Source organism: Pseudorasbora parva, chromosome 13 (assembly GCF_024679245.1).
Source record: "Pseudorasbora parva isolate DD20220531a chromosome 13, ASM2467924v1, whole genome shotgun sequence".
Classification (NCBI taxonomy): Eukaryota; Metazoa; Chordata; class Actinopteri; order Cypriniformes; family Gobionidae; genus Pseudorasbora; species Pseudorasbora parva.
In genome coordinates, this window is record NC_090184.1 from 28512142 (window position 1) to 28525991 (window position 13850).

Below are 13850 nucleotides of genomic sequence, written 5' to 3' on the forward strand. Positions count from 1 at the left end.
ACATGATTGGGTATAAAAAGAGCCTCTCAGAGTGGCAGTGTCTCTCAGACGTCAAGATGGGCAGAGGATCACCAATTCCCCCAATGCTGTGGCGAAACATAGTGGAGCAATATCAGAAAGGAGTTTTTCAGAGAAAAATTGCAAAGAGTTTAAAGTTATCATCATCTCAACAATATGAAACAATCTCTGTGTGTAATGGTCAAAGCCGGAAAACCATAATGGATGCCTGTGATCTTCGAGCCCTTAGACGGCACTGCATCACACAGTCATACAGTCTCCAGTACTTCCAGACATTTATAAAAACTTCTTTATAAAAAAGAAGAGAGGATGCCACACAGTGGTAAACATGACCTTATCCCAACTTTTTTTTTGCCATGAAATTTAAAATCAACTTATTGCTCCCTTAAAATGATACATTTTCTCAGTTTAAACATTTGGTATGTCATCTTGGTTGTATTCTGAATAAAACATTGAAATATGAAACTTCCACATCATTGCATTTTGTTTTTATTCACAATTTGTACAGTGTTCCAACTTTTTTGGAATCAGGTTTGTAATAATTTCAACCTATAATTATATAAAATTTTAAGTAATATGTATATATGAATGTACTCATACATACAACAGCAAAATGATTAGAACACTTGGCATCTGGGAATCGTCTTATTGGGCCTGGAATTATTTTCCAAGAGGACAATGACCCGAAATATTTTTCTAACTATTGCCGGAACTACCTGGGAAGGAAGGAATCTGCTGGAACATCGAAAATTATGGACTGGCTCCTTCAAAGTCCAGACCTCCACCCCATCGAGCACATTTGGGGTGAGTTGGAAAATAACTGCACACATCTATTGAACATTCAAAGGAAAGCCTTTGGCTTCAGTTCATGGGATAACATTAGTGTTGACGTTCTCAGAGGAAATATATTGACACAATGCCAGAGTGATGTGCTGCTGTAATTGCTGAAAAAGGTGGACATACCAAATATTAAAGTTGATAAAAGTGGATAAAAACAGTACGACTCACTTCATGTGATATTTGATGGTTAAAGTGACCATCTGCATGTTTCATGAATATTATGAAATGTTTTTGTTTTGGAGGCAAAAAAGTCAATATTTTCAGATCCGTCAGGTGTTCTAAACATTTTGGCCATCACTGTTTATGTAAATTATACAAAAAAATGCACACACATACATATTTTATAATATATTATAATAATCTGAATATATTTTAAGAAATATGGATATACACACATTTAATTTTAATTCTACTTCAATGCCACAGAAACCTACATTCAGGTAATGTTGTCCCCTCATGACCTGCTTATTTTAGTTACGAAGAATGCCTGTAAAATGCTAGTGACAGCATACATTGAACCTCATCAGCAATGTGCAACGCGAGGGGTCTTTACATAACAAAGGAATGTTTCTGTCTCTGTGCTGACTGGACGTATCAGCACAGTCAAAAATGCAGCTCCAGTGGGCTCTGGAAGCATTAGCATAGCTTCCATACAGAGACAAAAGCGAAAAATGTATTAATGATTATCCTCCTGCAAAAAAAACATATTTTAGGTCATTAAGTTGCAGAACATAGGGTCTTTGAAAGAAATTATACAATGGTAAAGGACATTTTATGCTTGCTGAGATTTCCTTTCTCATAAGCTAATGTGTATAACAGGCAGAGTAAGTACACTAAACCAATGGGTTTATACCTCCCTCTTGTGGAAACTGACAGTGATGCATTCATTCAATGTATCCAAAAAAGATTGCAATAAATAACATAATATCAAAAACAATAAATCAATATCAAAAATATTATCTGCACGTGTGTGTGTGTGTGTGTGTGTGTGTGTGTGTGTGTGTGTGTGTGCAAATATCCATAAAATGACTACACACAGTGCTGGGTAGTAACTGATCATGTAATCTGGTCTGGATTATGTAAACAGATTCCAAAAATTAAGTAATTAGATTATATTACATTTTACAGACTACAGTTACTTTTTTTATTGATTACATGATTACATGTTATTCTCAAAATGACAGTAAATTATTCATAATTCATTGATTTTCTCGATTATTTCTTTATTAATATTTTCAATTTTGCTTTCTAAGAAAATCCTTTAGGCTAGCCTAAAAATCTAGACGTAGCCTACCCTAGCGGCAGCAAATCTAATCTCTCAATACCCTTCTTAGCTGTAAAAACCAAACTGGTCGGGCCAATCACATCGTGTATAGAGTTGATGGGCGGGCTTAACATAATGACGGCAGAGTTGCGTTTGCATGCGTCTAGTAAACACAGAAACTGGCGAACGGCTGTCTTTCGAATCAGCTCTGACCGCGACTCTGAAAGACTTGGAGTTAAGCTTTATTCTGAGAAAAGGACAAAGAACGGCACTGAAGTCATTCTTAAAAAGGGAAGATGTGTTCTGAGTTTTGCCGACCGGATACGGCGAAAGTTTAATCTGTTAACTATAGCTCCGCTTCACCTTCTTCGTTGCTCTGGTTGGTGTAGCGCTATCCTATCGCGTGCAGAGGGAGCTTGAAAGACAACCGTTTATCCCGCCCCTTGGATTCAGCCACTATGTGACTATCACTAAAACTGAGAGCCACACAGCATTTGATCACTGGATTTACAGAAATCATTTCACTTTTCATAAGTGTTTTATCAACATTTCTACACTGCACATCTAATTGCTCTTGATGAACAGATTCATTGTTATTTGAATTATTGAATACTTAACCATGTATCTTTGGAGGGCCTTTGTCTTTTAAACATATTAAAATGTAAAAATTCATATACATGCAAAGCAGGGATTGCATTGTCCAACTTTTTTGTCAAATGAACCAAATGTAAAGTTGAGATTTTAAATGAATAAATTAGGTCAATAAATAAATTAGGCTAATAATAATAATAATTAAAGCTGCAAGCAGCAATTAAAGGGCCCTCGCACCCATGCCTTGACTTGAAAACAGAGCATGTGGGCAAAATGCATTAAAGTATAAATAGGAGGACTAGTCGTTTGTATTTGCCACACTTCCTGCTACCAGCTGGTGGCACTATAATTCAATTTTGGCGTGTAGATGTCTTCAGGCTTTAGGGCACTTTTCAAACATGTGAGGTTTGAGGCAGATTGGACATTGTATGCTTGAGTTACAACTTCCTGTTTCATGACGATAATAGCATGCTTTAACACTCAGCTAAATGTTTCTAGCATATTTAGTGCTCAATTGCATATTTTAGTTGCCCTATGTTACCCATATGTTGTCCTATGTGCATCACAGTGTTAAACAAATCACTTTCTGTTGCTAGTGGGTGGTGCTATTACTGTAACTGCATGAATATTGTCATATAGATGTTTTTAGGGTAGGAGCGCTTCTCAGACATGTGAAGTTTGGCGTTATCATGGCGTTAAATCGCATAGCACTAAGCCAAATGTTGCATTTATAGCATGTTTGGTACTTCATGGTATATTTAAATGTGTTTTACTCTCACAGGATGGAAAGCACATGATTGTGGGATATCAAAGGCAGTGAAGGATACATGTATGCTGCCTTCAAAAATCGATCAGATGAAGGTATCTCAGGAGACAAGAAGTGAAGCTAACTTTAGATTCTGACGTTGCTTGATGCCTTCCTGCCTTCAAATGTGTCCTCCGAAGGCAGCATTTTCCAGGTTTCGGACGCAGCCATTGTGCCTGAGTTACAGCTTGAAATTTGTCAGGCCGCAAGGACACACCCATTAGTGAAAACTCAAGATCTTCACAACGTGGCCAAGGCATTTTAGTTTGACTGACCATACATAATGTTTATCTGATTAAGTCTCTAGGAGGAGTTTGTTAAAATGCAACGTCTGGAAATGGCCAAAACGGCACAAAATTAGCAGAGAAAATTCTAAATAGCTCTATATCTATGAGTTTCATGAGTTTTCGGCATGTTTAGGCCCTCAAAATGTGATTAATTTCAGAGAATAGACCAAACAATTCCAATAAGTCTTCACAGCATCTGTGCCCAGTCCATAATAATACGTTCACAGTTCTCTAATGTTGGTTAATAGTTACATGACATGCTAGTAAATAACTTAATTAATATATATATATATATATATATATATATATATATATATATATATATATATATATATATATATATATATATATATATATATATATTCTTTTAATTGTAATTTTTTATAATTTAATTAATAGCATTTCATTAAACTTACAAACCCCAGTCTGGGAAACCCTGATGTAATGCAATATTAATGCACTTCATGTTGTTGATACCAATGGATGGCATTTATTTTCTTTTTTTGTATTTTTATTTTTTTATATCAATATAGAACAAGATTCTCCTATTTAAATCAATGTGATAAATTAGTTAGATCTAATGTAGGCTAATTCGATTATATTAGCCTACCATATGTGTAATGTAATGGATTATGTAACTGAATACAATCTTTGTCATGTAATTTGGAATCATTAGCCTAACTGCTAGTTTGTAAGTAATCTACCCAGACTGTGTACAAGCTAAACCTTATATGAGTGCAAGAATTAATCATTACTGATTCAAACAGTCCTTCCACTGCATGGGGAAACCTCTCATATTGTGTCAAATATGTGTCAGGTCTGAATGCAGTTCGTGTCTCTGCAAAAGCATGCATTTAGCGGTTTTTGTTTTTTTTGGCGCATTTGAAACCACAGGGTTGAGAGATGCTGCTGATCTGTCCTATTTTAATTGCATTAGCATGAAACATGGGGACTGACAACCGTTTAAGCATAAGCATGATTAAAATAGCTATCATGCTGGATTGAGCATTTAATACAACCTGCAGGAAATTAAATTCGAAATGCTTATGTAATGCAATTTAAACTTCTTTTTTATATACTGTAGGCCTACATAAAATTGGTATTATAATAATATTAGTATGCATTCAGTGAGCAAATATTGTAGGCCTATTTGCAGAGAGAAATAATAAAAAACTACTGCCCAAACGACTAAAAAATATAATATTTCAGTAGCCCACACGACTTCCTGTCGTCTGTGTTTTCCAGATGTGGGGGCTTGTCTCAGCCGTGTGTAGCTTGTGCTCGTTCTTTATTCAAAAGAATCCCTTCCTCATTCATCAGTTCTAACCAGAAGAGCAGGAAATAACCATCTAAATAATCCCCCTCCGCTGTTACCCACCCCGACCTACGAAGGCCTCGGCCAGTAATCTTGTCAGCAGCATGGAAGCTGTGTTGGAGTGGTAGAGGCAGGGCTGGACCACAGGAACACTAATGAGATTGGCTCTGATGAAGAGAGGGATACCATGATTAGCTTGCTATATTCCTCTTGGAAGCATTTAAGGATTTGGGTGCTCACAGCCTGCCACAAGCAGTAAGAAAAAATCTGCTTACCGAAAGTGACGTGGGTTGAAATCTCGAATTCACAGAGAACACATTGGTGTGTCCAATGATCCATCTGGGGAAGGAGTGCAGGTGACTGCATGCGCGCAGAGTGGGAGGGTCTGCATACGTTTCTGGTTTTAGATCAGTGTAAATGGATTTGTTTAAAACTAACTGTAAGGAGAGTTAATGATTCACCGTGGAGCAACTTTTGTTTTGTTTTTGTTTCTTCAGTTGATCTGCATATCTCACAAAATCTGAATGGCCACTTTTTATTTTTTTTCCATTGAAATTTGAAACATAGTGTCTTCAAATTTTTCCATTTTATCTAAATATTATAACATTTAGTCAGTCTAAACTTCAATGTATCTATTAAGGTTGAGAAATAGAGCTCTAGGCTAGTGTTGTTACACAGTAAAAAAAATTTTTTTTTAAAAAAGCTAAATTTTTCAGTTGGCCATATTGATTTTCTGTGATTTGATGCAATTTAATTAACTGAAATTCAATTTGGCCAACGAAAACATTTAGATGTGATCAGTCACAAGAAGACTTTCAATTAGGGCTTGAATTCTTTTTTTTTTCTTACAGTGTACCAATTCTATTATTTTTGTTTGCTTATTAAAGGGGTATTATTTATCTCTTCGTACCAGGCTAATTTCTGCTGAAAAGTTGGGCATTTTAACATGGTGGAGGTATAGATTTGACTACCTTGTGGAGCTTAAGTTAGATGTCAAATATCATCTCTATTCATTAAATACTTTCTACACTTTCTATGACAACTACATTAAAAAAAATGTTTCTATTAATTTCCTATAATAACATTGGCTGCATCATCATTCTGCACATGCTAAACCTATAGACTTATGTTACAGATTACAGAGGTGGCATCTTACCCCGCTTTTCCCACTTAAGATCTTTGCTTTAATGAACACAAGTTAGCAAGAACCATTTCCTTATTAATCCTTGGAAAATGCCATTAAGAATGACCAGTAAAAGCACCAAATGAAATTGGTTCATAGATCAGTGACATACACAGATAGAAAACAGATGCCTAATATCAGAAAGGATGGCAAAATTGCTGAGTGTATTACTAGGTTGAATCAATTAATACAAGCTTTAAGCTAGGATAAAAATAAACCAGTTTTCACAGCCCAATGAGAACAAATCTATTATAGCAGACAGTTAATGCAGGTTCATTCCCTTAAGCGCAGTGGGAGAAGGAGATAACGCTCTGTTCAGTGGTGTTAAAGATGAGGTTAGAGAAGAGAACAGCGATCGCACGGCATCTTCAGAGCTGACTTCACCACTCCCATCTCTCTGAAGCAAGACACACTGACCTGTAAGCCCTCCTCCTTTACCTCCAGTCCCCCAAGCTCAGGGTTACATAACACGTGAAACTGGCTCTGTGTGTGCGTGTGTGTATTAAATGGAGAATGCTGTGCATGTGTCAACCCCTCAGACAAAAGATGCTGTCAAGGACAAGGACAAAACCCTTCATCCTCTGACCTCTGCATCTAAAAACTAAATCAACATCTGATTTCACATATTTAAATATTTATTAGAAAATTTGTTGTCGGTGCCAACGAGCTGTAAATTCAGAAAAAAAAGTGGGTTTTGTATATAAAATATGCATATTAATGTAAAAGGTCATGGCGATGGATTTCCCTAAAACTTTCTATTGTGTGTATATATATATCAGTTGATCACACACACTTTTAGGTCACACTATCATCTGATCAATGTCAAATGCTAGTTCACTAGAAGCAGTGGTCCTAATTTTTACAACCTTAATTTATGTCCTTGTTAGCCAAGCTAATAGGATTGGCTGGTTCACACAGGAAGATCAGTAAAGCCCTCCCCAATCCTAAGCTAAGACTTTTGAGGTGGACAAGTAGGAATTAGAGGGGATAGAGCAACCAAAGGAGGAAGCAGGGCAGTCCGCTTCAGTCTCTGTGTCTGTCTCTATCCACTCGTCCATCCTGAGGCAGGTCAGTCACACCAAGAAGGGGAATCAACCTTTTTAAGAACCTCTCCCTACCACGTGATCCAAGGTACAGGGCTACCTGCATCCATTTCTCTGTCAGCAAAGCACAGGGAAAGCCGTCAAAATTTCTTACCTTGAGGAACTTGACAGGGAAGCGTCTGACGACGAGATGGGTAGCGGAGCGAGTGCAGAGGATAAGGAAATGGCCAAGAAGTCCAAAGAGCTGGAAAAACAGCTCCAGGAAGATGCTGATAAAGAGGCCAAGACAGTCAAACTTCTGCTGCTGGGTAAGAAATCAGTGTTTGAATCCTCCAGTCTACTGGTGTCGGGTTAAGAAATGTTGTCTCCAGAACCATTATTAACCAAAATAATGGTTAGCAGTTTATTGTTTAAATAACGTTTATTGATTTGCAGAAACTTCAGATGCTTTATGTATGTTTGTGCCTGCAACAGGTGATCACTAATAGGTTGCACGATAGTAAAATGCAGGGGAGATTACCAAGTAGGATTAAAACAACTTTAAAATAAGAAAAAGCAAAGGTTGTTCATCAGATTTTTCTTTTCTTTCTGGGATTAAGAGATGCACTAGTGCAGAGTGCTAAGAAATTCCGATTTGAGACACAAACAAGTTATATAATTATTTTATAAATTATATATTGCAAGTGTAATCAGTTGTTATGACTTAATTACATACAAATGTTTTACAAATGATGTCATTGTGTGCCATATAACACCTATCTGATGACATTTACAAAACTTTTCATTTATTTCATATGATTTTACATGCAAATTAGGTGATCATTTTTTGCATGAATGATCTTTAGGTCTAGTTAATTTATTGTTTTCAGTTTTAAGGATTTTTGAAATTTGAAATCTGTTTGCAGGATCGATTCCAGCTTTACTGTAGCAATATTTTCACTGCAAGTGAAGTTGCCTTAAAAGATCACAACCCGAGGGAGCCTGTGAATTGTGGCATATTGACAATAAGACCTGAATCCGATTACAGTGATGGTTTAAGCCCCGATCCTCTTAAGCTGAAGTTCAGTTTATCTTCCAATGGGAACAGAAAACAGAGGCCAGTTCAGTGCTCCTACCAGTTTTATTATATCAAGACACTTTAAATCAGTGAGCCATTTCAGCAACTCACTGTGAGACAGATGCATTGATTAAGCACTGACCTGATTTCTTCCAGCTCGACAGGCCACTTCCTGTCTGAACAGGAAGTTTGTAACCTGTGTATAGTGAATTTTGCTAATTAGTTTCGAAATCTTTCAAAAAATAACAAATCACTTGCACAATAGAAGTTGAAGAGTCAGCTAGTAATGTCAGTGATGTGTGTTCATATCTGACAGTTAAGTAGAAAGCTGTTTTATAATCTAATCTGGTTGCTAAACTAAGCAGTCGTACAGACCGAGATGTAACAGGGATGACGCAAGATCTCTTAACACATCACCACGGCTACAGTCAACTCAGGAAGTAAAGGGCACATAAGAGTGACAGTTACCACGGGAGACGGTTTAGCCCCACCCCCTCGCCCTCGACTGACTGAAGCTCCAAGACGAATCAAAGTGTCAGTGATCTTCTGAGAAGCTTTCCCTAACACAAATCCAATTGGGTCACTTTATAAGCAGGTTAAAGAGCCTTCCTCTGACCTGGCCATCAATGGCAATCTATAAGTTTTCCCTGACAGATTATCTACTGCTTAACACTGACCTTGTTATTAAATTAAAAATCATGCAGAGCAGAAAATAAACAGTTAAATTCAGAAACAAAGGCACTATGTGTAAGACCTAAACTTGAGTTGTAACCACAATATAGACAGACTGGGGTGATATTCAGATCAACATGGTTTGGCCAATGACCTTTGAAGCTAAAAGTCACAGAGAGACATAATATGGTCGAAAATATGTCTGAAGTTTGGTTTAAGAGCACTCGAGGGCTCCTTATTTTTTCTTATTTATGCTCATACATGTTTCTCTGTCTGTTTTGTAGGTGCTGGTGAGTCAGGGAAGAGCACCATTGTAAAACAGATGAAGTGAGTAGCCTATAGAGCCCATTTTTATCTTTACAGTTTGTGAAAGCACATTCAAGATATATGATATACCTCCTGAAGTGAATTTCAAATCTCATCCATGCATTCTAGTTGAATTATTTCTTAACAATTGGTGTGTGTTTGGGAAATGCCAGCAATTTCCATATATTGTTCAACACCTAGTGAATGTGGAGCCTGTTGCACTGACCGTATGTAGATGAATTCACCTACAAATCATTAATCAAAAACATTTCTGTTTTCCCCCATTAAGAATTCTCCATCAAGGTGGTTATACAAAAGAAGAACAAATGGAGTTTCGATCTATTATTTTTGGCAACATTCTGCAGTCTGCTCTGGCCATCATCAGAGGCATGGAGATGCTGGACATCAACTTTGGGTCACCAGGATCACAGGTCTGCCAAAGAACTCCAAAAACACAAAAAGACTGATGATTGATTCGTTTGTGGTCATTCACATGCTAACAAAATGCACATGTTGGTTGAAACCCACTGTTAAAGTTGGCATGCAATGAAAATGCACCGTATCCATTTTTTAAATGCATGTTTAGCATGCATGTAAGAGACCTTCTATTTATTTGACATAACTGGACCTTCCAGTGATAATGACATACTTCCCCCTGTGACATATGCAAGAGTTCTCCAATAATTTAGTCCACTTAAACCACGTTTCTGCAAGCTCCACTTTGACTGCAACACCCGCATCTAAAAACCAAATTAATAATGACAAAGCACAAAGTTTTTCTGCCAGTAATCCATTACACTCGGATGTACATCACAATAGGGAATAAAAGATATGTCACTACTTTCGTTTCATCATGACATATTAAATAAGCAAAACAATTGACGACTGACCACATGGTGCCTAACAGTTCCTGTTTTACTGTCCCATGCAGGAGGACGGTCAGAAGCTCCAGAACCTGTCTGACTCCATTGAGGAGGGCACCATGCCTCCAGAGTTGGCAGATGTCATCAAGAGGCTATGGAAGGATTCAGGTGTGCAGGCCTCTTTTGAAAGAGCTGCTGAGTACCAGCTGAACGACTCCGCTGGATAGTGAGTACGACAATACCTATACAGTTAATTTGTGCCTGAGTATCCGCATTTCACTTTGGTTGCAGAACACAGTTGTTATGCTTTGGAGATTTTCAGTACTTTAGTAAATGTATAATTCTGGCGTCTTTAAATGAATGGTTGACTTATCTTCCACAGCTACTTGAGCGAAATGGACAGAATCTGCAACCCCGACTACCTCCCTACTGAGCAGGATGTGCTGAGATCTCGAGTCAAGACTACCGGTATCATTGAAGAACAGTTCTCCTGCAAAGAGCTCTACTTCAGGTGTGTCTTACCACCATGAAGTAAATGAAGCAACTGTATACTCTATATGTTCAAATTTAGAGGCAAAAATGGTGTTGTACTGATACTCAAGACAAAAAATGTAGGATGTCTATGTGGATGTCACACTGTCTATGTAAAAGGACCATTTTAAGTAGATTTCAGCAAAGAAAAATTAGCCAAAGATTTGAATGAATCCTTTTTATGCGTTTTCCTCCTGGGCCGCAGGATGTTCGATGTGGGTGGCCAGAGGTCCGAGAGGAAGAAGTGGATTCATTGTTTCGAAGGTGTGACCTGCATCATCTTCTGTGGAGCCCTGAGCGCTTACGACATGGTGTTGGTAGAAGACGATGAAGTGGTAAGTGGTGATCTTTAGCCAACACTCTTAAAAACAAAGATTCTTTATTGGCATCTGTGGTTCCATGAAGAACATTTAAATGTCCCTGGAACCTTTCCATTGCACAAAAGGTTCTATGTAGTGAAAACCGGTTATTTAGATTATTAAAATGTTCTTAGCGCCAAGAAAGACTGGTTCTTTTAAGGATTTTGGTCTTTGGTTTTGGAACCTAATATTTTTAAGAGTGAAGAAAAGTCCTTGTAACATTGGTTATAAATACAGAGCCCAATTGAATGGTTTGATACTGTTGTTTGAGGCTCTTGCATTGCTTCTCAACTTGTCATGTTTTTCCAGAACCGTATGCACGAGAGTCTCCATCTCTTCAACAGTATCTGCAACCACAGGTTCTTCGCCACAACTTCAATTGTGCTTTTCCTCAACAAGAAAGATCTCTTCCAGGAGAAGATCAAGAAAGTCCACCTGAGCATTTGCTTCCCTGACTATGATGGTGAGTGAAGTCTCTATAGAAATAAACACAACACCTTAAAACAGTATTTTAACTGTTAACTCACCCTCCTCCTTTCATTTCAAACCTGTATGACTTTCTGCTGTAGAACATAAAATCTTTCTGGCCATTCTTAGCAAACAAAGACTGGGACGGTCAAGCTATAAATAAATAAATAAATAAACACCATAAATGAGATCTTCTGAAGCCATATGATAGCTTTAGAAGAACAGACTGAAATTTAAGTTCTAATCTTGATTTGCCCAAGGAAAGCTCTTCTTGGAAAGTTCATAAAAAACAATGTCTGATTGAATGAATCATTCTGTTGTGTCACATCTTTTCAATGAGCTACTATTAGTGTATAACTATTAGTGAATAATGGCTGTCGGCCTGTTGCTGGAATGGCTTCTTATGACTGGTATGGACCTTTTATGGTCCTTTTGCATCCTTTTGAAACTCAAAAGTCATTTGCTTTCATTATATTAAAAATAATTGTCAGGGTATTCTTTAGTAGAAGATAGAAGGTCATACAGGTTTGGATCAACATGAAAGCGAGTAAATGAATTTCCATTTTTCAGTGAACTAACTCCATATGTTAAAAATCCATATGTCTGCATCATTTTAATCTATTGCAATTGGTACTGGAAACACAAATACAGCGGCCCCATTTTATATTAGGTGGCCTTAAGTACTATGTATTTACATCAAAAAATAAGTACAATGTACTTACTGTGTTCAAATTGTGTTGCAAAGCACTTTTGCTGATATTGACATGGGATACGGGTAGAGTTAGGGTCAGGTGTGGTGGTGTGGGTCAGTTTATCGGTAGGGTTAGGTGTAAGGGAAGTGCCAACTGTGTAATTACAAATGTAACTACAGCAATTAATTACAGACGTAATTACATGCAGGTATTTTTTAAACGTAAGTACAATGTAAAAACATGTATGTACACAATAAGTGCATTGTATCAAATGGTTAATTACAATGTTAGTACATAGTAGTTAAGTCCACCTATTATAAAGTGGGTCCAATACAGCTACTACCATGAACGACTATGATAATTGATGAACATCTCAATTTTCCAGGTCCAAACACATATGAAGATGCCAGCAACTATATCAAGGCTCAATTTCAGGATCTTAACATGAAGAAGGGCGTGAAGGAGATCTACGCACACATGACCTGTGCCACGGACACAAAGAACGTCGAGATCGTGTTTAACGCTGTGACAGACATTATCATCAAAGAAAACCTTAAGGACTGCGGTCTGTTCTAAACACTATCGACTTTTTCAAAGGTATGTTCCCTGAGCAGATTCTTACGGCCTGTCTACACTGGACATGAGCAGAACGTTAAAAGCAAATTGCAGTTGATGGATTTCCCCGTTTCTATTCTATTCAGAGCTGCTCCAGCTACTTGATTTTATCCACAAATATAAATTTTATCCGGCTTTTTCCCAAACCCAGCTTGAAGTTTTTGGTCTCTAGAATATTAAATTAAATCAGCGTTTGTTTCTAATAAATACCGTTAAGTGATTAACTATTGTTTATGATTTTACTGATTATCTTTTTTCAAAAAGTTATTTTCCAGATCTTTCTGCCCCATCCCCACCTGTATGAATGGATTTACTCTGATGAAGTTGCCACGGTAACAAAAGAACATCCACAGGTGGCATGAAGGTGAACTCTACAGCAAGCAGTCAAGTGTGGTCAGCAGATCCCGGGCAAAGAACAACCTCAACATCCCAACCAAACCTCAGAGACTAGATCCAGATTAGATTAACGGCCTCTGTTCTCCAAAGGGACTCTAAAAACATTTCCTGACAGTTCAAACTGCTAGTACAGTCAGTATATGAGAAGGATTACCAAAGAAAGGGGACTTTTGATGCTATGAGTTAATGATGCTTGTAGAGAAGTTTCCTCTCACTCTATTTTAATGTTAAACCTATAGAGGTTTGACTGTTAGATTTTTTTTTCCATTCATTTCCAGAGAAAGAAAAGTAAATTTAATGCAATTAAATTTTGCTGTAATAAAGACACTGTAGTGGGACATCAGATCCCATGATAACAATTAGAAAACCCGTACAGTGCTGTGCAGTGTCTGGTCTCCTTTGAGAAAGGAAAAACGTGCATATCATCAAGACCTGACTGTATGAATTTAACCAGCTAACACAATATGTGAAAGACGTTTCTTTTTCAGCCCCAAATATAGTAGGGCAGTATCTTTTGTAAATAAGAGTAGGAACAAAAAATCTGT

The 13850-nt window shown here is 37.4% G+C and overlaps 1 protein-coding gene across 2 annotated transcripts; it reads left to right on the plus strand.

Annotated features, from left to right (window-relative positions):
* The first annotated feature begins 7299 nt into the window (after positions 1 to 7299).
* gnat2 (guanine nucleotide binding protein (G protein), alpha transducing activity polypeptide 2) lies at positions 7300 to 13824 on the plus strand. Of its 2 annotated transcripts, XM_067413755.1 has the most exons (10): positions 7315 to 7434; positions 7518 to 7654; positions 9360 to 9402; positions 9671 to 9812; positions 10313 to 10470; positions 10627 to 10755; positions 10981 to 11110; positions 11444 to 11597; positions 12680 to 12891; positions 13174 to 13824. In XM_067413755.1, exons 2-9 carry the CDS (start codon positions 7537 to 7539, stop codon positions 12868 to 12870), a joined length of 1065 nt encoding a protein of 354 aa, XP_067269856.1. In that variant the 5' UTR covers positions 7315 to 7434; positions 7518 to 7536; the 3' UTR covers positions 12871 to 12891; positions 13174 to 13824. The 2 variants fall into 2 exon arrangements, with proteins under 2 accessions (XP_067269855.1, XP_067269856.1); XM_067413754.1 differs by having other exon boundaries at positions 7300 to 7654.
* Positions 13825 to 13850: the final 26 nt, after the last annotated feature.

Excerpts from the sequence above, each read along its gene's own strand:
- gnat2 (XM_067413754.1), top strand. The coding sequence starts at position 7,537 with ATGGGTAGCGGAGCGAGTGCAGAGGATAAGGAAATGGCCAAGAAGTCC. Across the intron at positions 9,403-9,670 it reads ACCATTGTAAAACAGATGAA|AATTCTCCATCAAGGTGGTT; the intron begins GTGAGTAGCCTA and ends TCCCCCATTAAG. Across the intron at positions 10,756-10,980 it reads TGCAAAGAGCTCTACTTCAG|GATGTTCGATGTGGGTGGCC; the intron begins GTGTGTCTTACC and ends CCTGGGCCGCAG.